The following is a 26,458-nucleotide window of genomic DNA, read 5'->3' as shown; positions in this document are numbered from 1 at the left end:
CACTCATACCACACATCCCCTCTACACACACACACACACACACACACACACACACACACACACACACACATTGCCCGATGGCTTAGTGGTAGAGCTTAGGGTTTCTAAATTAGGGGACGCGAGTTCGATCCACGCCGCTCACGCAGATTTTTTTCACACACATATATATATATATATATATATATCTATATATATATATATATATATATATATATATATATATATATATAAATGATAAGTTTGTGGATGTATGAATTTATGTATGTATGTATGCACATATCTCTCTTTCTATGACTTGCACTTCATCTAGTAATTTGAATTTCAACTTTTTAAATTTGAAATTCAACTTTTTTAATTTGAAATTCAACTTTTTAAATTTGAAATTCAACTTTTTAAACTTGAATTTCAACTTTTTAAATTTGAAATTCAACTTATTTGAATTTGAATTTCAACTTTTTAAATTTGAATTTCAACTTTTTTAATTTGAAATTCAACTTCTTTAATTTGAAATTCCCCTTTTTTAATTTGAAATTCAACTTTTTTAAATATGAATTTCAACTTTTTTTTAATTTGAAATTCAACTTTTTAAATTTGAAGGTGAAAAGGTGTAGACCACAGAGCCGATGATCTCTGAGGCTTGAACGTCCCCTCGCTGGTTTCACAAGACGCATGCGGGGGTTGGTCCTCTAGTCTTTCAGACAGTTCCAGGGGGATGAGATTATTAATTGATCTTAGACACCGTTGACCCTTAACCAGCAGCTCCACTGACCCCACAACCCTATCCCCATCGGCTCGCAAGGAGACATTTTTTATGAGTGACCACTGGGAACGAAACGTGTCACCCTCCATCAAGACTGTATCCCCCACCTTCAGTGGACAGTAGGTGTCTGTTGTTTGAGCACTATAAAACCTCTCCCTCAAACTCAATAGATGATCAGAACTCCCATGTCTGTCCCAAGTTTCCAAAATCTGAAACAAATTTTGGTAGCTAGCTCTGAGATGTTGCGCATTTTCATTTACGGTGGGATCCAAGTCTCCTTGGCGGGATCACTGACTCCTGCACTGATATCTAAGGATGGAAGGGCTTCAATTCTCCTTCAGGTGATTAAATGTGATGGAGTCAGAGCTTCTAAATTTATGGAGGAATCATTTATGTAAGTCAAGGGGCGATTATTAACCCTATTTTCGATCTTAGTTATTATAGTTCTTAATTCTTCCAGGGGTTAACTCTGTCCGGTGGAGTCTTTCTTAGACAATTCTTTACTATGCCTATTATTCTTTTTGTGAACCCATTTAGCCAAGATGCTTGAGGAATTATGAAAGTCCAAACACAATATCTTGCCTCCAATGATTGTTTTACTAGAGGGTGGTTTAAAAGGTGGTTCATAATCTCTAATAAGAAATGGGAGCTTCCTATAAAATTAGTGGTGTTATCGCTAATCAAACGCCTCGGACTTGATCGCCTAGCTGCAAATCGCAGGAATAGTTGCATAAATGTTTCGGCGCTTAAATCTTCAGCTAGTTCCATATGTACCGCCTTTGTGGAGGCACAAGTAAATAAACATATGTACAATGTACTCAGTGGAGATTGACCTCCAGTTATAGTAATGGCCCCAGTATAATCCACCCCGGTTACGTCAAAGGGTCAGAGTGATTTCTTCCTGTCAGAGGGAAGCTTAGGAGACCCTGGGTATTTGACAGGCCGCACCTCGTAAGTTCGTAACGCTTGCATGTTTGACAATATTTGAGGTAGCGTTTTACTGCCTGCCTGCCCTGGGGTATCCAATATTGTTTCCTTAAATGTCAGCCCTCATTCCGTGTAGAATACTTTTATGGACTTCCTCTATTATTAATTGGGTAAAATAATAGTGTTTTGGGATTAATACTGGATAGCAGGCAGAGTGTGGGAGGTCTGGATTTTGAATCCTACCTCGGCATATTAGTAGACCTTCATCATCTAGGTAAAGGCCAAGTAATTATTAGTTTTTTTCTTTTTCTTGCTGAGGTAAGTTGTTGCAATTTTTCCTTATAAACCTGTCCCTGGATTATTTTGATCCAAAATTTCAATGGATCTGTATTTTCTTTCTTAATGAATTTAAAAACATTGTGATCCTTATTTATTTTTGTAACGTAAAAAAACGGTGGATGTCAATTACAGGATCATACATCTTTATACACATTTTTCGTGTATATGGTTATTGGTTCGAACTAGGATTGGATTATTATTTCAATTATTTTTTGTTGTAATTTCTATTTTCTATTAAATTTTATTGAGCTACATTTTTATATTGAAGTAAAGCGGAAGTAGGTAATTATTTCCTCGGCTCCCTTGACGTTCTGGGAAATGAACTCTCTCTTGACCTGGTGTTCTTACAGAAACACCACGACTTTGTTTTTCCTCCATTCTCAAGATCCTCAGCCGCAGTGTAATGAATGTTAACACCCTCTGTCCATCCACCACGAGAGAGAGAGAGAGAGAGAGAGAGAGAGAGAGAGAGAGAGAGAGAGAGAGAGAGAGAGAGTTAAATGGACTATCAGGCTAAGGCTTATTTAAAACTCAAACTTACCATATGCTAACTGTGTTTCATCAATCAAACAATGAAAATAAAAGAGACAAAAGAGACCTTAGTGATAGTCTAATGGTCATGCTCCTCTGGCCCTTTTAATTATATAATTATCAAAGATAAATAATCAATTAGCCTTCTCATTGTTACCTGCATATCCAGGTAACCCAAGTGTTTTACGAGCTATGTAGCCAGTTGGCAAGCAAACAATCTATGCGAACGATAACCTATGCCACTCTTTGTCTTGTGCCTTTATGCTATGTATTCACTCATGACAAAAGGGCTTACTGGGGACATTTATTGTAATTTTTTCTTTCCGCCTCTCCCGAAGGTTCCTCGTCACCGTTTTGGATCGCGGAAGACCCTGTGTGATCGCCGCGTCAGGGAAGAAGAGGGAGCACGAGGCCCCGCTGTTGGGGTCTGGCCAGGTGGGCGGGAAGGTGAAGTCAGGGCAGCCCAACCTGGTAAAGATAAGGCAGCTAAGACTCGGGTGTTTGGGGGAGAAAAGGGAGGGGGAGTTTTTTTTTTTTTTTTTTTACAACAAAGGAGGCAGCTCAAGGGCACACACAAAAAAAGAAAGCAATAATAAAAAAAAGCCCGCTACTCGCTGCGCCAAAAAAATAAACAAAAGAGGTGGCCGAAAGCAAGATCAAACACAGGAGGTGTCCTGATACCCTCCTCTTGAAAGAGTTCAAGTCGTAGGCAGGAGGAAATACAGATGAAGGAAGATTGTTCCAGAGTTTACCAGCGTAAGGGATGAAAGAGTGAAGATGCTGGTTAACTCTTGCATAAGGGGTTTGGACAGTATAGGGATGAGCATGAGTAGAAAGTCGAGTGCAGCGGGGCCGCGGGAGGGGGGGAGGCATTTTTTTTTTTACAGCAAAGGAGACAGCTCAAGGGCACAAAAAAGTAAACATTAATAAAAAAAAAAAAGCCCGCTACTCGCTGCTCCCAAAAAGAATCCAAAGAGGTGGCCGAAAGATAAGTCAGCTTCGGGAGGAGAGGTGTCCTGATACCCTCCTCTTGAAAGAGTTCAAGTCGTAGGCAGGAGGAAATACAGATGAAGGAAGATTGTTCCAGAGTTTACCAGCGTGAGGAATGAAAGAGTGAAGATGCTGGTTAACTCTTGCATAATGGGTTTGGACAGTATAGTGATGAGCATGAGTAGAAAGTCGAGTGCAGCGGGGCCGCTGGAGGGGGGGAGGAATGCAGTTAGCAAGTTCAGAAGAGCAGTCAGCGTGGAAATATCGATAGAAGATAGAAAGAGAGGCAACATTGCGGCGGAATTTAAGAGGTAGAAGACTATCAGTATGAGGAGGAGAGCTGATGAGACGAAGAGCCTTTGCCTCCACTCTGTCCAGAAGAGCTGTGTGAGTGGAGCCCCCCCACACATGAGATGCATACTCCATACGAGGGCGGACAAGGCCCCTGTATATGGACAGCAACTGTGCAGGGGAGAAGAACTGGCGGAGACGGTACAGAACGCCCAGCCTCGAGGAAGCTGATTTAGTAAGAGATGAGATATGAAGTTTCCAGTTGAGATTTTGAGTTAAGGATAGACCGAGGATGTTTAGTGTTGAGGAAGGTGATAGCTGGGTGTTGTCAAAGAATAGGGGATAGTTGTTTGGAAGATTGTGTCGAGTGGATAGGTGAAGAAACTGTGTTTTTGAGGCGTTGAAGGACACCAGGTTCTTCTTGCCCCAATCGGAAATAATAGTAAGGTCTGAGGCTAAGCGTTCTGCAGCCTCCAGCCTTGAGTCGTTAAGTTCCTGAAGGGTGGGTCTTCTATTAAAAGAAGTTGAATAATGCAGAGTGGAATCATCGGCGTAGGAATGGATAGGACAGTTCGTTTTGGAAAGAAGATCATCAATGAACAACAGAAAAGAGGGAGATAGGACAGAACCCTGTGGGACACCACTGTTAATAGATTTAGGGGAAGAACAGTGACCGTCTACCACGGCAGAAATAGAACGGTCAGAAAGGAAACTGGAGATAAAGGTACAGAGAGAAGGATAGAAACCGTAGGAGGGTAGTTTAGAAAGCAAAGATTTGTGCCAGACCCTATCAAAAGCTTTTGATATGTCAAGCGCAATAGCAAAAGTTTCACCGAAACGGCTAAGAGAGGATGACCAAGAGTCAGTTAAGAAGGCTAGGAGATCACCAGTAGAACGCCCCTTGCGGAACCCATACTGGCGATCAGATAGAAGGTCAGAAGTGGAAAGGTGCTTTTGAATCTTACGGTCAAGGATTGATTCAAAAGCTTTAGATAGACAAGAAAGTAAAGCAATAGGACGGTAGTTTGAGGGATTGGAGCGGTCACCCTTCTTAGGTACAGGCTGTGTGAAGGCATACTTCCAGCAAGAAGGAAAGGTAGACGTTGACAGGCAGAGGCGAAAGAGTTTGACCAGGCAGGGTGACAGCACGGAGGCACAGTTTTTAAGGACAATAGGAGGCACTCCATCAGGTCCATAAGCCTTCTGAGGATTGAGGCCAGAGGGCATAGAAAACATCATTTTGAAGAATCTTTATAACCGGCCTACCGGAGTAAGAGGGGGGCTGAGTAGGAGGAATATGCCCAGAATCGTCCAGAGTGGAGTTTTGAGAAAAAGTTTGAGAGAAGAGTTCAGCCTTAGAGATAGATGAGACGGCAGTGTTGCCGTCAGGACTGAGGAGTGGAGGGAAAGATGAAGAAGTGAAGTTGGAGGAGATGTTTTTGGCTAGATGCCAGAAGTCACGGGAAGAGTTAGAGAAAGCAAGGTTTTGGCATTTTCTATTAATGAAAGAATTTTTGGTTAGTCGGAGAATAGATTTGGCACGATTTCGGGCAGAAATGTAAAGTTCATAATTAGCATTAGTTTGAAGGCTCTGGTATCTTTTGTGAGCTACCTCTATCATTGACAGCACGAGAACAAGCGTGATTAAACCAAGGCTTTTAGCGTGAGGAGTAGAGAAAGAACGAGGAATGTATGCCTCCATTCCAGAGATAATCACCTCTGTGATGCGCTGAGCACACACAGAGGGTCTCTATCCTGGAAGCAATAATCATTCCACGGGAATGGAAAAGTACATCCTCAGGTCGTCCCACCGAGCTGAAGCAAAATGCCAGAAGCATCGCCTCTTCGGTGGGTCCAGAGGATGTACAGGAGCGATAGGACAGGATGCAGAAATAAGATTGTGATCGGAGGAGCCCAACGGAGAGAACAGTTTGACAGAATAAGCAGAAGGGTTTGAGGTAAGGAAGAAGTCTAGAATGTTGGGCCGATCTCCAAGACGGTCAGGAATACGTGTAGGGTGCTGGACCAACTGCTCTAGGTCGTTGAGGATAGCAAAGTTGTAGGCTTGTTCACCAGGATGGTCAGTGAAAGAGGATGAAAGCCAAAGCTGGTGGTGAACATTGAAATCTCCTAGGCTGGAGATTTCAGCGAAGGGAGAGGGTCAAGATGTGCTCCACTTTAGAATTCAAATAGTCAAAGAATTTTACATAGTTGGTAGAGTTAGGTGAGAGATAAACAGCACAGATGTATTTAGTAATAGAATGACAGTGAAGTCTTAACCAGATGGTGGAAAATTCAGAAGAGTCAAGGTCGTGGGCACGAGAGCAAGTGATGTCGTTGCGCACGTAGGCGCAACATCCAGCTTTGGATTGAAATTTAGGATAGAGATAGTAGGAGGAACAGTAGAGATTGCTGTCAGTAGCCTCAGAAACCTGTGTTTCGGTAAGGAAGAGAAGGTGAGGTTTAGAGGAGGAGAGATGATGTTCCACAGAATGAAAATTAGAGCGAAGACCGCGAATGTTGCAGAAATTGAGAAGAAAGAGGTTCGAGGAGTTATCAAGACACCTCTCGGGTCGGCAGCAGTTAGCAAGTTCAGAAGAGCAGTCAGCGTGGAAATATCGATAGAAGATAGAAAGAGAGGCAACACTGCGGCGGAATTTAAGAGGTAGAAGACTATCAGTAGGAGGAGGAGAGCTGATGAGACGAAAAGCCTTAGCCTCCACTCTGTCCAGAAGAGCTGTGTGAGTGGAGCCCCCCCACACATGAGATGCATACTCCATACGGGGGCGGACAAGGCCCCTGTATATGGACAGCAACTGTGCAGGGGAGAAGAGCTGGCGGAGACGGTACAGAACGCCCAGCCTCGAGGAAGCTGATTTAGTAAGAGATGAGATATGAAGTTTCCAGTTGAGATTTTGAGTTAAGGATAGACCGAGGATTTTTAGTGTTGAGGAAGGTGATAGCTGGGTGTTGTCAAAGAATAGGGTATAGTTGTTTGGAAGATTGTGTCGAGTGGATAGGTGGAGAAACTGTGTTTTTGAGGCGTTGAAGGACACCAGGTTCTTCTTGCCCCAATCGGAAATAACAGTAAGGTCTGAGGCTAAGCGTTTTGCAGCCTCCAGCCTTGAGTCGTTAAGTTCCTGTAGGGTGGGTCTTCTATTAAAAGAAGTTGAGTAATGCAGAGTGGAATCATCGGCGTAGGAATGGATAGGACAGTTCGTTTTGGAAAGAAGATCATCAATGAACAACAGAAAAAGAGTGGGAGATAGGACAGAACCCTGTGGGACACCACTGTTAATAGATTTAGGGGAAGAACAGTGACCGTCTACCACGGCAGAAATAGAACGGTCAGAAAGGAAACTGGAGATAACGGTACAGAGAGAAGGATAAAAACCGTAGGAGAGTAGTTTGGAAAGCAAAGATTTGTGCCAGACCCTATCAAAAGCTTTTGATATGTCCAGCGCAATAGCAAAAGTTTCACCGAAACGGCTAAGAGAGGATGACCAAGAGTCAGTTAAGAAGGCTAGGAGATCACCAGTAGAACGCCCCTTGCGGAACCCATACCGGCGATCAGATAGAAGGTCAGAAGTGGAAAGGTGCATTTGAATCTTCCGGTTAAGGATTGATTGAAAAGCCTTAGATAGACAAGAAAGTAAAGCTATAGGACGGTAGTTTGAGAGATTGGAGCGGTCACACTTCTTAGGCACAGGCTGTATGAAGGCATACTTCCAGCAAGAAGGAAAGGTAGATGTTGACAGGCAGAGGCGAAAGAGTTTGACCAGGCAGAGTGACAGCACGGAGGCACAGTTTTTAAGGACAATAGGAGGCACTCCATCAGGTCCATAAGCCTTCTGAGGATTGAGGTCAGAGAGGCCATAGAAAACATCATTTTGAAGAATCTTTATAACAGGCATAAAGGAGTCAGAGGGGGGATAAGTAGGAGGAATATGCCCAGAATCGTCCAGAGTGGAGTTTTTAGAAAAAAGTTTGAGAGAAGAGTTCAGCCTTAGAGATAGATGAGACGGCAGTGTTGCCATCAGGACTGAGGAATGGAGGGAAAGATGAAGAAGTGAAGCTGGGGGAGATGTTTTTGGCTAGATGCCAGAAGTCACGGGAAGAGTTAGAGAAAGCAAGGTTTTGGCATTTTCTATTAATGAAAGAATTTTTGGTTATTCGGAGAATAGATTTGGCACGATTTCGGGCAGAAATGTAAAGTTCATAATTAGCATTAGTTTGAAGGCTCTGGTACCTTTTGTGAGCTACCTCTCTATCATTGACAGCACGAGAACAAGCGTGATTAAACCAAGGCTTTTTAGCGTGAGGAGTAGAGAAAGAACGAGGAATGTATGCCTCCATTCCAAAGACAATCACCTCTGTGATGCGCTGAGCACACACAGAGGGGTCTCTATCCTGGAAGCAATAATCATTCCACGGGAAATCGGAAAAGTACATCCTCAGGTCGTCCCACCGAGCTGAAGCAAAATGCCAGAAGCATCACCTCTTCGGTGGGTCCAGAGGGTGTACAGGAGCGATAGGACAGGATGCAGAAATAAGATTGTGATCGGAGGAGCCCAACGGAGAGAACAGTTTGACAGAATAAGCAGAAGGGTTTGAGGTAAGGAAGAAGTCTAGAATGTTGGGCCGGTCTCCAAGACGGTCGGGAATACGTGTAGGGTGCTGGACCAACTGCTCTAGGTCGTTGAGGATAGCAAAGTTGTAGGCTTGTTCACCAGGATGGTCAGTGAAAGAGGATGAAAGCCGAAGCTGGTGGTGAACATTGAAATCTCCTAGGATGGAGATTTCAGCGAAGGGAGAGTGGGTCAAAATGTGCTCCACTTTAGAATTCAAATAGTCAAAGAATTTTACATAATTGGTAGAGTTAGGTGAGAGATAAACAGCACAGATGTATTTAGTAATAGAATGACAATGAAGTCTTAGCCAGATGGTGGAAAATTCAGAAGAGTCAAGGTCGTGGGCACGAGAGCAAGTGATGTCGTTGCGCACGTAGGCGCAACATCCAGCTTTGGATTGAAATTTAGGATAGAGATAGTAGGAGGGAACAGAGTAGAGATTGCTGTCAGTAGCCTCAGAAACCTGTGTTTCGGTAAGGAAGAGAAGGTGAGGTTTAGAGGAGGAGAGATGATGTTCCACAGAATGAAAATTAGAGCGAAGACCGCGAATGTTGCAGAAATTGAGAAGAAAGAGGTTCGAGGAGTTATCAAGACACCTCTCGGGTCGGCAGCCAGAAGGGGAGTCCTCCCTGGGGGAATTTGTGGTCCCCCCCCCAGGCGGGGACTCCGAGGCTTGGTGTAGGTGCGCCATTTTGAAATTTTAATTTTGGGAAAAGGTGTATATGTTGTGTGAATGTAGTGTGGTGTGGATAAAGAGAGGATCTGTCTTTAGAGAGCATGCTGAACTACTCTCCGGTGTTGGTGTGTATGTGTGTGTGTGTGTGTGTGTGTGTGTGTGTGTGTGTGTAATTCACCACGGCCTGATTACGAGCTGGACTCGCTTTCGACAACCGGTACCCTCCCGACACGAGCAAGTGCATGCTCATTATCATCGATCTCTGGGTGTAGCAGCCACCGCTGAAAGCCGTGTGCTCTGCTTTCCCGGTGACCCAAGAAAATGTGGCGCTGCAGCGCAGACTCATTAAGTGCATTTCTGTGCAATGTTTTCGTCGCGCTCCCTGTGCCCGTGTTTCGTCTTCCCGTGTTCATTGTTTATTTCCTTGTCACTCGTTTATCTTCCACTGTCTGTCCTCGTCCTCCTATTGTAAACTCATACATATTGTTCCACATATACACCGACTCATAAATGTTATATAAACTACACTACATCTACACAAACGCATACACAAACAAACACCTATTATATGTGTTGTGCTGAACTTAATGACCTCTGTGTTTTTGTGAATAAAGTAACCCTGACGGATATGACTCTTCTCTATCCGTGGACCAATTAGCACTCAGAACACTCACTACCACCAACATGGTTACTGCTGTAATGTCCCGGGATCTGACAGGGCGTTCTTCATTCTTTTTTTTTTGACTGAATGAACAAGTTTATTTGATGATACTTGGACTGATTAAGACTGAAGTACTCACGCATTATTGTGTGTGAACAAAGGTAGAGCTGCCACCACTCCAAAGATCTGGGGGTCGACACCCCAGCTCAATGGAGAGAAAACAAGGTAATGAACTGAAAACTAGACTGATGACTACACACTTAACCACGCCGGATGAGACACGGTAGAAAACTCTTGAGGTAGAGTGGACACTTATGGAAGGAGGATGTGAAGCACGGTTTTCCTGTGTGTCGTCTGGCCGATTTACCTTAACCTTAAACAAAATAAGGGGGTCAGTGACAACAAGGATGATACAGTTATAAGGGAAGTTGTAGTGTGCACATATGATATACAATTTTATCTAATAGCATAGGCTGGCATAGTTACAATTAAATTGATTTGATGAGGACCTAGGGTTCGCTCAGACGGGGGCACGAGAACAAGAAAACGACGGTATGTTAACATTCCTAGACTAACTTGGGGAATTACACACTAACCTAAATTTCCTTGTAGAGCCTATGACTGCTCACAAAGGTGACAAGAAAGCGATTACATGTTAAATATAAAATTGGGTAAGAGGGTGTTTGGGGAATGTGAGTGTGTGTGTGCGTGGACCGGACAGTCGCGCTGCCGGGCAAGTCACGGGTTTGGAGATTGAAGATGAGAGCGGTGAGTGAGGGGCGGGTAATTATTCGTCCCTAAACATTTATCATTATGATAGCAAGAGGGAATAATGCATTGGAGGAGAATGGGGAGGAATGGTTCACTGAGGTAAGGGGTGGGAGGGCGGTAAATCACTGCACGGCGGAAAGCTGGCTTACCTGGAGATTGAAGATGAGGGCGGTAAGTGAGGGCCGCGTCCACTTCAAATATTAATCCCCCTTAACCCATCCGCTGCGACTGACACGGATTTCACCTTAACTGGTAGCCTGGTAACATAGTATAGTCCCAAGTCTTTCTCTGCCTCTGTGATGGATAGTGGAGTGTTTCCCATGTGGTACTGGTATGCTGGATTTCCCCTCCTAATGTGCAGGACTTTACATTTTTATTAACCAGTTGCGGGCTACTTTTATACAGGGCCAGGAAGAGGGCGGAGACGGGAGGGAACTGCCAGAAGGGCTTTAATGATTACTTGTATTAACACGGGGGTAGGAAACTTACAATCCCCACTGATGTGTTACAAACTAATTCATCCAGCACGGATTACAAGACTTTTTCGTGGTAAAAATCTATTTTGGGTTCAATAATTAATGGAGGGTAATTCATTTAAGAGAAGTTTCCGATAAGGAACTCACTGGGGAGCGCGCAGCAAGGGGAGGGAGGAAGGAAGGCCAAACGGGGAACGCCAAGCCAAGGAATTGGTAGTGATGGGCAAGTACCGTTAATGTGAGTACCGGTAGTACCAGTACCGAAAACTCAGGTACTGTTAGTCCCGGTATCCCAAGGAGTATTTTTTTTCTCAATAACGTCTGATGAAATTCCCAAATAAATTTCCTGTAAAGAAAATCTCTCTCTCTCTCTCTCTCTCTCTCTCTCTCTCTCTCTCTCTCTCTCTCTCTCTCTCTCTCTCTCTGAATGTATTGAATATTTATTTTTTAGGTAAAAAAAGAGCATGCATGTATAGAGATTATAGAAGTACTCGATCATGGTCTAATAACAATATATATTAGCAACCTAAAAAAAGAATCGGACATGAAGAATTATCCAGTAACTAGCCGCCAATAAATAAATCAAATAATAAAATAATGGAAACGGGAGCTGTGATGGAAACGAAAAGCAGGACAAAATGGTGGGAACTTGGGGAGACGGTCAGCGAGGCCGTGACTCAGCAGCGAGCACAACATTCAATTAGGCTTAAAGCGTCTCTACAGGGCCCAAGCCGCATGGCGACGGGCGAGCGCCGAGCAAACGGTACCGGTACTAGCGGCAATGCTCAGTGCCGAGTGATCATGAGTCTTCCCGGCACCAGGTACCAGTCCCGGGTGCCGGGTGAATAGATTCTGCTCGGCAACAGGTACCGGTACCGGGTGCCGGCTGAATCGATTCTTCTAGGCACCCGGTACCGGTACCGGTACCGGGTCGCTTAGTACTGACTTGACGCTCACGGGGCTGGAAGATCGCGCGCTGCGTCAGCAGGACACTAGCTAACTACACGCTTCACTGTCTCTGCCCTCACACACAATGGTCCATGTTATGTTATATTATTAGAGAGAGATAACACTTATTTAACACTTCGGAGAGATCCGTAAATCGTTACCACCACTTATGTTACCCGTTTTTAAGTGTTTTTAAGCGATTCGCACGAAACCAGACCCAGCCACACCACAGGGCCCGTGCCGGCTGAGCACCGCTCGGCTGCCCGTCACCCGTCTTCTCTTTCCGTCTTCGCGTTGTTCGTTCGTTTTATTTGCTTGTGGTTCGTCCGGAAGGGTGTGGGTTCCGGTTGATGACTGCTGATGAAAGTCATCATTTGCTGATCCTAGTGTCAGTTCATCACAGCTTCCCACGGCCAAAAGCACGACGTGTTGTTAAACATCCTGTTGTGCGACACCGACCGAGTGTCGCCACACGTACAGTCATACATTCATATACATATGACGATATATATATTACATGACTTTGCTAGCTGTAGTGTAGGAGTAAGGACAGCCTTCGGCTCCGATTCCCCCACCCGACCCACATCTCTCTCTCTCTCTCTCTCTCTCTCTCTCTCTCTCTCTCTCTCTCTCTCTCTCTCTCTCTCTCTCTCTCTCTCTCTCTCTCTCTCTCTCTCTCTCTCTCTCTCTCTCTCTCTCTCTCTCTCTCTCTCTCTCTCTCTCTCTCTCTCTCTCTCTTATGTACTAGCATAAATCTCGTTGATGCATCGCCTAACTTCGTAATTACTACCGATGAAGTCTTAAATGTTATCCAGTCCCTTAAAACAAATAAAAGTCCAGGACCAGATAATGTATACCATTTGCTTCTCAACCCTGCGTTATAGTAAATCCACGAGGAACTGGCGGATTGGGGGGGTTTCTGCGGGGGTCTCTCCTCCTGTACCACGCTGCCACATCTCTTGTCCCCAATTGTGGGATTAGAGTCAAGGTGTTAAGTGGACCACCATAAGCCTCCCTTCATTTCTTCCTCCTCCTCCTCCTCCTCTCTCTCTCTCTCTCTCTCTCTCTCTCTCTCTCTCTCTCTCTCTCTCTCTCTCTCTCTCTCTCTCTCTCTCTCTCTCTCTCTCTCTCTCTCTCTCTCTCTCTCTCTCTCTCTCTCTCTTCTTCGGGGACGAGAATACAGGCTGTCTTGGTGACCTGTTCGTCATGCACTCATGATCCAGTCAGTTTGGCGCAGACTCTTTCAATAGTTCTTTCAATAACATTAGTGGCTCTCGCTGTTCTTGCAGTTACTCTTGTGAGTGGTATGATAAATCCTCTGTTGTTGTTTTTCGTCTAAAAAGTACTTGTTTACATTGTAAATGAGTTCTTTCTCGCGGCTTTGCAGCCAACGACGTGGAGAGGCAGATAGAGGGAGGGAGAGGAGAGGCAGAGGCGGGAGCGGGCCACCCATGGGCCCACCTGCTGACCCTTCCATGACATTGAGAGAAGTGACCTGGGCTCTGGATGTGTAGAATGACAACGTTGGAATACAACGCTGTCAAGTGTCGTGGTATTTATACAAAATATTTGTTATTATCTTAAAAACGAAACAATCTTAACGCTATATGACCTTATTGGATTATCCAATTATTTAATTAAATTCATTTAAAGGTAGTAAACAGCTGACATATGAGAGGAAGCGAGAAGTGTTGAGAGTGTGTGGCAAGGTGCGGGGCGGGGCTGACCCGCACCTCTCACCCCCCAATCCGCCAGTTCCTCTTGGATTGACTGCTAGTGTTTCCAAACATGGTTAGTCCCCTTGGGTATTTACATACCCCAATACAAAAATGTTTATAGTGTTATCATTATGTAAAATATGGTCATACTGCTGGTTCAGGATATATCTACAATCCCTGCTGAACAGTTTGAATCACTTGTAGCTGGTTGAAATTAATATAAAATAATGCAACAAAATTTATGATAAAACTAATGAAAAACTACGAAAACTTCGATTCAGGTCACATTTATTTTGAAAATACCCACAGGATACACCAGTTTTTGTGATTTTGTAATATCTATAGTGAATATCAACATTAAAAAATTAACATAATATGCAAAATACATAAATCAGAAAAAGATACCTCCGTTAGTCTGGCGGGGTGATTAAACACCCCAGAAGACCAAAGCGACGTCTACCTCCCAAGAAAACTGCGCTACAACTGTGCCACTCTACCTGTGATACACCGTCGATGAGTCAGAAGAGTACTTGGAAGGAGTAAAATAAATAAGTTGCCAACTAGGAATTACGAGCACTTAAGCAAAAATGGGGTGGCAAAACACCACAGGGGACTAACGCAGGGTTAAAGAAACAAGGAGCGAAATACTCTCCTCTCGCACAATCGTATTCAATATGTCCTTGTGACAAGTCATCGTCCCTTTGGATTGGTAAATAGCTAACGTAACACCGATTGTTAAGAAAGGAGACCCAAAATACGGGGTAATTACAGGGCCATTAGTGTAACTTCAGCAGTAGGTAAGCTACTCAAGAGCATAATCAAAGACAAAATCGTGAGTTACCTTGAAATCAATCAATCAGTCAATGGGGGCATACGCTGGGGGGCGCGTCGCCTCGCCCACCCTACGACGCCAAACCCGGGGGTCTCTCCGGGCGAGTCTCCATGTAGGCCCCCTCCCCATCCCGTGTACCTCCCAAGAATGTATTCTTGCCGACGCTGGTGAAATCTCATGCTTTTGGAGAGAAGGAGAGGGATATGCTAGCACTTCCTCTAAGACTGGGTGGAATGGGGATCACCAACCCTGAGAAGCTGACTGATAAGGAGAACCAAAACTCCATCAGCCTTACCAGGTCACTCATCAACAGGATCATCGCTCAGGAGGCAGAGGGCGAGATAGACCAAACAGAAATAGGAGAAATTAAAAGAAAAATCTCATAAGAAAGGCAACAGGCCCAAAAAGACGAGCTGGACCGTCTAACACACCACCTGTCCACATAAATGGGTAGACAAATCCACACAGGACAGGAGGCAGGCGCCTCTAACTGGCTAACGTCATTACCAATCAGAGCAAAAGGCTTCAGCCTCAACAAACAAGAATTTGTCGACGCCGTTGCTCTGAGATATGGCTGGCCGATTGAGGGACTGCCTGATCTCTGTGTATGTGGATCACCAAATGATGTCACCTACACCATGACATGTAAAAAGGGAGGCTTCGTCTGTATTCGACACGATGAAGTGAGGGATCTGACAGCCAGCATGCTCCGGGAGGTATGCCAAGACGTCACTACCGAGCCGGCACTGCTTCCACTGGACGGCGAACACATTCGGTACAGGACGGCCAATACCTCACGGGAGGCACGGGTTGATGTAACTGCCCGCAGATTCTGGGTGCGCGAACAGCGGGCGTTCATGGACATCCGCATATTCGACCCGATGGCTGCCTGTCACCGTGAGCTGCCCCTGGAAGCCGCCCACCACAGGAACGAGCAGGAGAAGACAAGGGCATACGGTGAAAAAATCTAACATGTGGATCAGGGCAGCTTCACCCCCTTCGTCTTCACCACATCCGGCGGGGTGGGTCCCAGGGCCCGATGCTTTTACGCACGACTCGCGGAACTGATCTCAGAAAAGAAGCAACAGCCAAGGAGCCACGTTGTCGCCTGGATGTGGTGTCGCCTCTCGTTCTCCCTGCTCAGGTCGGCCATCCTATGTCTCAGGGGCACCAGACACTCTGGCCCAAAAGCCACCAGCATCTCCAATATGGACTATAAAGCCACAGTGGTGGAGAGTGACATTAGGGTGGGTAGGGAGTGACTTGAGATGGGAAGGAAAGGGGGATCTAGACGTAATAGACGATAGGGTGTTATGTATAGATTTAGTGCTAGGTAGTATTAGTGATATGGTTGGATGCCACAGTCATTAGCGCACAGAGTTGGGGCTAATAACTTCAAAGTTATGGAGCCCTCCATGATTATGCGTCGGGAAAATAAACATGGGTGGAGGTATTATTTTATGTAGTAGAAGTAGTAGTGGTAATAGTAGTAGTAGTACTAGTGGTAGTGGTAGTAGTAGTAGTAGTAGTAGTAGTAGTAGTAGTAGAGGAAGAGATGGAGGAGGAGGAGGGGAAAGAGCAAACAGAGGAAGAGAGTAGGAGGAGCAAAAGGAGGAAGGAAGGAGGAAAAGGATTAAGTAGATTAGGAGAGGAGAGAAGGTGGGGAAATAATGGTATGGTAATTTTCTTATTATTGACGCAACTACTATTACTACTACTACTACTACTACTACTACTACTACTACTACTACTACTACTACTACTATTGCTGCTGCTGCTGCTGCTGCTACCATTACCACACAAACAAACACACCCAGCCCATGACTCACCTGAGCTGACCTCTCGATCCTTGGTCTTTCAAGGTCACACTTCATATCCCTGCCTGTATGCGTCTCTCTCTGTCGCCCGCCACTTCACTAAATCGTAAAACAACTAACAACTCCGTTTCTCGAGTTATAACAAAAGACAATTTAAGGGTTCTTAGCTTTAACGCTCGAAGCTTAAGAAATAAGATCGATGAATTGCAGTGCCTAACTAAAACAGAAGACTTTAATGTAATTGCCGTAACTGAAACATTTATTGACACCGCTAATAATGACTTAATTTCTGAATATAATATAGATAACTTTATATTTTGCAATAAAGATCGAGTTAATCGTAGAGGTGGAGGAGTGACTCTTTACATCAAAAGTAACTTATAGCCCGTTGATAAAACACCAGAGGACAGTACTGTAGAACACTTGAACCTGAGTACAAATACCGATCAATTAAAAAAATCTACATATCCGTCACTTACAGGCCTACAGGCCAATCACGCGAGCATGATGAAATAATGTATAGCGTTTTGAAAAGAATTCTCCGAAACAGTGATGCATTGATTTTGGGCGATTTTAATCTACCGCATATAGGTAGACTAACAGACACTCACGGGATCCGAGGGGGAATTGCACAGGATGTTATACTTCGTTGAAAATAACTGCCTTAGCCAAATGGTTAGTGAACCAACGCACGATAATAATATTCTTGATCTTGTATTAGTAGCCCAAGATAACTTAGTTGACAATGTTAGCGTTGGCGAACACCTTGGATCATGCGATCATAGACTGGTGCGTCTCGACATAAGAGCTCAAACAAGGATTGTAGAGAATAAGGCATTGGTTCCCAATTTTAAAAGAGCGGATTTTGAAAGAATAAGACAGTCATTAACGAACTTTCAATTAGTATCCAACATCGACGTCGAAGAATCTTGGCAAGACTTTAAAGCTCTATTACTAACTGAACAAAATAAATTCGTGCAGTCTTGCGAAAAGCGCCGAAAAGTTAAAAATCCTCCGTGGTTTAATACTGAAATCAAACTTGCTCTCCGAAAGAGGAACTTGTTATATAGACAAAAGAAAGCCGATAACTCTACCGAAAATAGTACACGGTACTACGAACCAAGACGACAAGTCAAAAGTTTAATCAAACAGGCGAAACGGAGGTACGAAGTAAACATTTTTTGTTGTTTATATATCTAAAAAAACTTTTAGGATCTGACTTGCAATTTACCACAATGTTTGCTTCGTACCTCCAATGCGTCTGTTTTATTAAACTTTTGAATTGTCGTCTTGTTTCGTAGTACCAACTATCGGATTTATTTTGTTTAGTTAATAATCGAGCTTTAAAGTGCCTGATTATCTGTTAATGGCCAATCCACTTCGAATCTCTTCTTTCGTTGTTTACATTGGTGTGCTGGATATCCCCTCCAAAGGTGCAGGGCTTTACATTTTTCTATATTGAATTGTAGCAGCCACTTTTTGTTCCGCTCCTGCCTGTAGCTTGGTGAGGTCTGACTGTAGGAAATCCGTCGTCTAGGGGATAAGAATAATCTTGACCGCTATCTCCTCCATCTAATTGTTCACTAGGTCAGTTTCAACGCCATGATGATCGCATAACAACTGTCACTTAGGTTTAGGACAAACCACCTAGTTTGGGCCTTAGGGTCTGTGTGGTATGGTTATCTTGTAAGTCTATGTAATTCTCTCTCTCTCTCTCTCTCTCTCTCTCTCTCTCTCTCTCTCTCTCTCTCTCTCTCTCTCTCTCTCTCTCTCTCTCTCTCTCTCTCTCTCTCTCTCTCTCTCTCTCTCTCTCTCTCTCTCTCTCTCTCTCTCTCTGGAGTTCTTCGCGGAGTTTGGCAAAGGAACCCCATTGTCATCAGAGAGCATGGTGCCAATCCCTGACACCGGCGGTACCAAGGTGGCAGATGGAAAATCAAAAATATTTGATACCGGAGGCAGCGCGTACTGTGATGGGGAATCCTTGGAGGGCACGGACGTCGAGAGCTTAATAAGCGAGGTTCGTAACTGCAGAGAAAAGTACGAAGACACGGAAACTCCGTCCGTGCTCGGCTCCTTTAATTAAAAAAAAACAAGTACGAGCAGTCGGCTCATCAAGTGCCCTTAATAGTTTATTTCGGGGCATGGGGATGCCTTTCAAAGCAGCATCATGCAGGGGCAAAATCCCATGCCAGCCAACTTCTGTGTCACACCGCAAAATGGGAATGCCCAGAGGTGCATCTCCCCTAGCGAGGGGAGAAAACGGGTTGGATGTATTCCAGATGGCGCCCCAAAACGAAAAAGAATCCTTGCAGCGAATGTTCTGCTCAATCAGGCATCCTCCAAAAAACACTAACGCATGACGCCATAATAATGTAATGTATTTTTCTTGGAAATCTAGAAATGTTTTAGAAGATGTCATATTTTCGAGAGAGAGAGAGAGAGAGTAATGGTCGTTATCAGGCTGTGATGCATGAATCACACACACACACACACACACACACACACACACACACACACAGCGAGGCAGGGAGAGAGGCGCATACACACACACACACACACACACACACACACACACACACACACACCGCCTGACCCTCACGGGGTCAATACGTGTCACATGGCGCCTCCCGTAGCAGCCACAGGGAGTGCCTCCTATTGTCCTTAAAAACTGTGCCTCCGTGCTGTCACCCAGCCTGGTCAAACTCTTTCGCCTTTACCTGTCAACATCTACCTTTCTTTCCTGCTGGAAGTATGCCTTCATACAGCCTGTGCCTAAGAAGGGTGACCGCTCCAATCCCTCAAACTACTGTCCTATAGCTTTACTTTCTTGTCTATCTAAAGCTTTTGAATCAATCCTTAACCGGAAGATTCAAAAGCACCTTTCCACTTTTGACCTTCTATCTGATCGCCAGTATGGGTTCCGCAAGGGGCGTTCTAATGGTGATCTCCTAGCCTTCTTAACTGACTCTTGGTCATCCTCTCCTAGCCTTTCGGTGAAACCTTTGCTATTGCGCTGGACATATCAAAAGCTTTTGATAGGGTCCGGCAAAAATCTTTGCTTTCCAAACTACCCTACTATGGTTTATATCCTTCTCTCTGTACCTTTATCTCCAGTTTCCTTTCTGACCGTTCTATTTCTGCTGTGGTAGACGGTCACTGTTCTTCCCCTAAACCTATTAACAGTGGTGTCCCACAGGATTCTGTCCTATCTCCCACTCTCTTTCTGTTGTTCATTGATGATCTCTCCAAAACGAACTGTCCTATCCATTCCTACGCCGATGAATCCACTCTGCATTACTCAACTTCATTTAATAGAAGACCCACCGTACAGGAATTTAACGTCTCAAGGCTGGAGGCTGCAGAACGCTTGGCCTCAGACCTTACTATTATTTCCGAATGGGGCAAGAGGAACCTGGTGTACTTCAACGCCTCAAAAACACAGTTTCTCCACCTATCCACTCGACACAATCTTTCAAACAACTATCCCCTATTCTTTGACAACACCCTGCTATCACCTTCCTCAACATTAAACATCCTCGGTCTATCCTTAACTGAAAATCTCAAATTGACACTTCATATCTCATCTCTTACTAAATCAGCATCCTCGAGGCTGGACTTTCTGTACCGTCTCCGCCAGTTCTTCTCCCCCGCACAGTTGCTGTCCATTTACAGGGGCCTTGTCCGCCCTCGTATGGAGTATGCATCTCATGTGTGTGGGGGGGTCCACTCACACAGCTCTCCTTGACAGAGTGGAATCAAAGGCTCTTCGTCTCATCAGCTCTCCTCCTCACACTGATAGTCTTCTACCTCTCAAATTCCGCCTCTATGTTGCCTCTCTTTCTATCTTCTATCGATATTTTCGTGGTGACTGCTCTTCTGAACTTACTAACTGCATGCCTCCCACCCTCCCGCGGCCCCGCTGCACAAGACTTGCTACTCATGCTCATCCCTATAATGTCCAAACCCCTTATGCAAGAGTTAACCAGCATCTTCACTCTTTCATCCCTCACGCGGGTAAACTCTGGAACAATCTTCCTTCATCTGTATTTCCTCCTGCCTATGACTTGAACTCTTCCAAGAGGAGGGTATCATGGCACCTCTCCTCCCGATATTGACCTCTGGTTTCGAACACTCCTTTAACCTCTGTTCTGGAGCAGAAAATAGCGGGCCTTTTTTTTCTCATTACGCCCTTGCACTGTCTCCATAGCTGTAAAAAAATATCTATATCTATCTATGTATCTAATTTTATATATATATATATATATATATATATATATATATATATATATATATATATATATATATATATATATATATATATATATATATATATATATATATATATATATATATATATATATATATATATATATATATATATATATATATATATATATATATATATATATATATATATATATATATATATACAGAGTATATACAGAGGTACAGAGATAAGGATAGAAACCGTAGGAGGGTAGTTTGGAAAGCAAAGATTTGTGCCAGACCCTATCAAAGGCTTTTGATATGTCCAGCGCAATAGCAAAGGTTTCACCGAAACGGCTAAGAGAGGATGATAAAGAGTCAGTTAAGAAGGCTAGGAGATCACCAGTAGAACGCCCCTTGCGGAACCCATACTGGCGATCAGATAGAAGGTCAGAAGTGGAAAGGTGCTTTTGAATCTTCCGGTTAAGGATTGATTCAAAAGCTTTAGATAGACAAGAAAGTAAAGCTGTAGGACGGTAGTTTGAGGTATTGGAACGGTCACCCTTCTTAGGCACAGGCTGTATGAAGGCATACTTCCAGCAGGAAGGAAAGGTAGATGTTGACAGACAGAGGCAAAAGAGTTTGACCAGGCAGGGTGACAGCACGGAGGCACAGTTTTTAAGGACAATAGGAGGCACTCTATCAGGTCCCTAAGCCTTCCGAGGATTGAGGCTAGAGAGGCCATACAAAACATCATTTTGAAGAATCTTTTTAACAGGCATAAAGGAGTCAGAGGGGGGATGAGTAGGAGGAATATGCCCAGAATCGTCCAGAGTGGGGTTTTTAGAAAAAAAGTTTGAGAGAAGAGTTCAGCCTTAGAGATAGATGAGACGGCAATGTTGCCGTCAGGACTGAGGAGTGGAGGGAAAGATGAAGAAGTGAAGTTGGAGGAGATGTTTTTGGCTAGATGCCAGAAGTCACGGGAAGAGTTAGAGAAAGCAAAGTTTTGTCATTTTCTATTAATGAAAGAGTTTTTGGTTAGTCGGAGAATAGATTTGGCACGATTCCGGGCAGAAATGTAAAGTTCATAATTAGCATTAGTTTGAAGGACGAGAACAAGCGTGATTAAACCAAGGCTTTTTAGCGTGAGGAGTAGAGAAAGAACGAGGAATATATGCCTCCATTCCAAAGACAATCACCTCTGTGATGCGCTGAGCACACACAGAGGGGTCTCTATCCTGGAAGCAATAATCATTCCACGGGAAATCGGAAAAGTACATCCTCAGGTCGTCCCACCTAGCTGAAGCAAAATGCCAGAAGCATCGCCTCTTCGGTGGGTCCAGAGGTTGTACAGGAGCGATAGGACAGTATACAGAAATGAGATTGTGATCGGAGGAGCCCAACGGAGAGAACAGTTTGACAGAATAAGCAGAAGGGTTTGAGGTAATGAAGAGATCTAGAATGTTGGGCCGATCTCCAAGACGGTCGGGATTACGTGTAGGGTGCTGGACCAACTGCTCTAGATCGTTGAGGATAGGAAAGTTGTGGGCTTGTTCACCAGGATGGTCAGTGAAAGAAGATGAAAGCCAAAGCTTGTGGTGAACATTGCAATCTACTAGGATGGAGATTTCAGCGAAGGGAGAGTGGGTCAAGATGTGGTTCACTTTAGGGTACAAATATTCAAAGAATTTTGCATAGTTAGTAGAGTTAGGTGAGAGATAAACAGCACAGATGTATTTAGTAATAGAATGACAATGAAGTCTTAGCCAGATGGTAGAAAATTCAGAAGAGAAGGTTGTGGGCACGAGAGCAAGTGATATCGTTGCTCACGCAGGCGCAACATCCAGCTTTGGATTGAAGTTTAGGATAGAGATAGTAGGAAGGAACAGAGTAGAGATTGCTGTCAGTAGCCTCAGAAACCTGTGTTTCGGTAAGGAAGAGAAGGTGAGGTTTAGAGGAGGAGAGATGATGTTCCAAAGAATGAAAATTAGAACGAAGACCGCGAATGTTGCAGAAATTGTGAAGAAAGAGGTTCGAGGAGTTATCAAGACACCTTTCGGGTCGGCAACCAGAAGGGGAGTCCTCCCTGGGGGAATTTTTGGTCCCCCCCCCCCCCCAGACGAGGTCTCCGAGGCTTGATGTAGGTGCGCCATTTTGAAATATGAATTTTGGGAAAAAGTGTATATGTTGTGTGAATGTAGTGTGGTGTGAATAGAGAGAGGATCTGTCTTTAGAGAGCATGCTGAACTACTCTCCGGTGTTGGTGAGACAATAGGGAAATGGTTAGGGAGGACACGGGAAGGGTCTTTGGAGGGCTTCAGCTCCCTTCTCACCTCCATATATACCTCACCGGGAGTGGCTTGCGCCCGTTCGGTAGGTGTCTTCCTACCTACTCCAGCCAATATAATAATATATATGTATGTATATATATGTATATATATATATATATATATATATATATATATATATATATATATATATATATATTTATTTATTTATTTATTTATTGTCTCGACTCTAGAGTAGCCTACCTACATGAGAGTGGGTAGCTGCCATTTGACGTGGAGGTGGTGGAAATGAAATATTCTCGTTAAGAATTCTTACGACGGATTCCCTTGGCTTACGGTGTTATGGACTCACTCAGTATGAGCAAAATTGGCATTGTTGATACCTGTGTATAAGGGCAAAGATCTGGATCTTCAAGTTGCAAGTGTTCCGTGTCTCTACGGCTGAGACATGGACACTGAATAGCGACTTGAAGAGGTGCAGTTATGCCTTTAGTAATAAGGCATCAATAGGGTATCAGGACATATCTCCTCCCGTATTTGATCTTGCTTTCGGCCACCTCTTTTGTTTCTTTTTTAGGAGCAGCGAGTAGCGGGCCTTTTGTTTATTATTGTTTTCTTTTTTTGTGTGCCCTTGAGCTGCCTCCTTTGTTGTAAAAAAAAAAAAAGTACCTATGCAGATTCATGGGATATCATTGGAATAACTTTGTCAAACAGCAATTACTCCCTAAGACTTATTCGAGGCCTATTATCTGCATACGTTATTAATGTCAACTCCAGTTAAACGGGCATGTGGCATGCTCCCCAAAAGTTTTTAGTGTGCTTACACACCCCACTTGGGTCTCAATACTTAAGATTTGTATGATATTAATGTTATTTCACCCTTGCCTCGTAGGGAGAATTAATGAATATAGAAGTCAAAGAAAATACGTGAGGGGTGGGGGAATTATCCCTTTGATCAGACGGGTATACTTGGAGAAGGAGAGGTAACGTGGAGAGGGGAGATTGGGGAATATGGAGGATGTTGAGTCCGTACAACTCATACACCATCCGGACTGTTACCGCGCCAGGTTATAAGAAAGAAAACTGTTTGGGGCGAACGTATCATTATCAATTTATTTCTTGTATTCGATTGATAGCTCTAAAATTTTGGCGGGAACAATTGTAGGATCACGCGGGGAGAAAAGTCAAACACATTGGTTAAGTTACCCGCGGAAAAATCATCTTACAACACAGTATATAAAAATACACCTACATAGATACAAAACCCTACTACTCAGCACTCAGTTGGGTGGACACGGATGAATGTTACAAGTCAACACCTACATATACTGTCCCTTAATCGATATATGAATATACTCGACTCGTGGAGACTCGGCGAGAGGAATTTCCTGACGCGGAGGCTCGATTCACCAGAAAATTGACTAAAGGAGGGGAACAAGAAGTTATGATAACCTGTGCGTGTTAATGTTTTGTAGACGGTAGCAGGGGCTAGATTCAAAAAGGCTTAGTGCGTAGTTTTGGGCCCTAAGTGCGTTGTTTTGAGAACATTGTGATACACAAAGCTCGTGCGGTAATAATTACCAACTAATCGATGACGTCACGGGGTTAGCGCGCGGATTTACAAAGCTTTAACGCGCTCAGTGTGACGCTAAATATGTTGTTAAATAACTGCTGCCTGGAAGGTGTAGTAAACGCTAACAACGTAAAGGTGTATAAGGTCCATTGAAAAGGAGAGAGAGAGAGAGAGAGATTTACATAGATTTACATAGAAAATCAGACCACACAGACCCCATGGTCCAGACTTGGTGGTCTGTCCTTAAACCTAAGTGATTTTACATTAATCAGAAGACTCCAAAACGTTGCATTTCTACTCTAGTTGATATTAAGTTGAAGGAAGTGACGGTCGAGCTTATTTTTGAAGGAGTCAATCGTGTTACACTGGACCACTGATGGTGGAAGGTTATTCCATTCTCGCACTACAACGTTGGTGAAGAAAAATTTGGTGCAATCTGAATTTACTTGTCTACATCTGAGTTTTACGCCATTGTTCCTCGTGCGCAGACTGTCATCGATCATAAACAATGTTGATCTGTCTACATTCGTGAAACCATTAAGTATTTTAAAACATTCGATCAATTTTCCTCGGAGGCGACGTTTCTCAAGAGAGAACATGTTAAGGGTAGAAAGCCTTTCTTCGTAGGATTTGTTGCGCAAGGAAGGGATCATTTTCGTTGCCCGACGCTGAACACCTTCTAATTTCGCAATATCCTTTGCATGGGGGGGAGACCCACACTGTACCGCCTAGTCGAAGGGGGGTCTGACTAACCGGTTGTAGAGCGAGTATTACATCTTTATTCTTGAATACAAAGTTTCTTTTAATGAAGCCCAACATTCTGTTCGCTTTATTTGCTGCATCGATGCATTGCTGTGAGAATTTGAGGTTTGACGCGATTTTGACCCCCAAGTCTTTGACGCATTGAACGCTTTTGAGTTTAACGCCGCGCATTTCGTATTCGAACTTCTTATTCATCGTTCCAACTTGAAGGACCTGGCACTTGTCTACGTTAAAGGGCATCTCCCATCTATCCGACCAAGCTGAAATTTTGTGCAAATCCTCTTGGAGGCTTTGCCTGTCTTCGTCAGTGAGAACCGAGTTACCAATCTTTGTGTCGTCTGCAAATTTACTAATGCGGTTATTGAGTCCAACATCCACGTCGTTGATGTAAATAATGAAGAGCACTGGGCCAAGGACCGAGCCCTGAGGGACGCCACTAGTGACAGGCGCCCACTCTGAGTTAAATCCGTCAATCACTACTCTTTGTTGTCTGTTGCTCAACCAATTCGCGATCCATTGGTTTACTTGACCGTCAATACCTATTTGCTTTAATTTGTAAAGTAATTTATGATGCGGGACTTTATCAAACGCTTTCTGGAAATCAAGATAGACTACGTCCAGTGATTTGGTTACGTCATAAACAGTGAAGAGGTCGTTATAAAAGGTTAATAGGTTTGATAGGCAGGATCTTTTGTTTCGGAAGCCATGTTGTGAGTCCCCAATCAATGAGTGGCTTTCAAGGTAACTCACAATTTTGTCTCTAATTATGCCCTCAAGTAGCTTACCTACAACCGAAGTTAGACTAATGGGCCTGTAATTACCTGGTACTTTTTTGTCTCCTTTCTTGAAAATCGGTGTCACGTTAGCCTTTTTCCAATCTGAAGGGACGATGCCTTGTCGCAAGGACATATTGAATACGGTTGTGAGGGAGGAGAGTATTTCGCTCTTCGTTTCTTTCAGCAGAGTTGGATATACTTTGTCAGGTCCAGGACTTTTATTTGTTTTAAGTGAATGGAGAGCTTTAAGGACTTCATCGGTTGTTATTTCAAAATTAGGCAATGCATGCTCGAGATTTACAATAGTACTGGTGTTGGTGGTAGCGAGAGAGAGAGAGAGAGAGAGAGAGAGAGAGAGAGAGAGAGAGAGAGAGAGAGAGAGAGAGAGAGAGAAAAGGAGGGTGAGAAGAAATAGGAGGTGGTGGCCTGACTGACCTGCTGTCTCACCTCCCCTCGGCATAGGTCAGGTTAGGTTGCCAGGTGTC

The 26,458-nt window shown here is 44.0% G+C and overlaps 1 protein-coding gene across 1 annotated transcript in view; it reads right to left on the bottom strand.

Annotated features, from left to right (window-relative positions):
* Nucleotides 1–26,458, bottom strand: part of LOC126993587 (glutamate--cysteine ligase-like) — a 174,991-nt gene that overhangs the window by 115,770 nt on the left and 32,763 nt on the right. The window contains exon 7 of the mRNA XM_050852721.1: nucleotides 2,853–3,025. Coding sequence (XP_050708678.1) covers nucleotides 2,853–3,025 — 173 coding nt within the window. The remainder of the gene's footprint in view (nucleotides 1–2,852; nucleotides 3,026–26,458) is intronic.

Source organism: Eriocheir sinensis, unplaced genomic scaffold (assembly GCF_024679095.1).
Source record: "Eriocheir sinensis breed Jianghai 21 unplaced genomic scaffold, ASM2467909v1 Scaffold64, whole genome shotgun sequence".
NCBI lineage: Eukaryota > Metazoa > Arthropoda > Malacostraca > Decapoda > Varunidae > Eriocheir > Eriocheir sinensis.
Note: the sequence above shows the minus strand (reverse complement) of the source record. Positions and strands in the feature narration are given on the sequence as shown.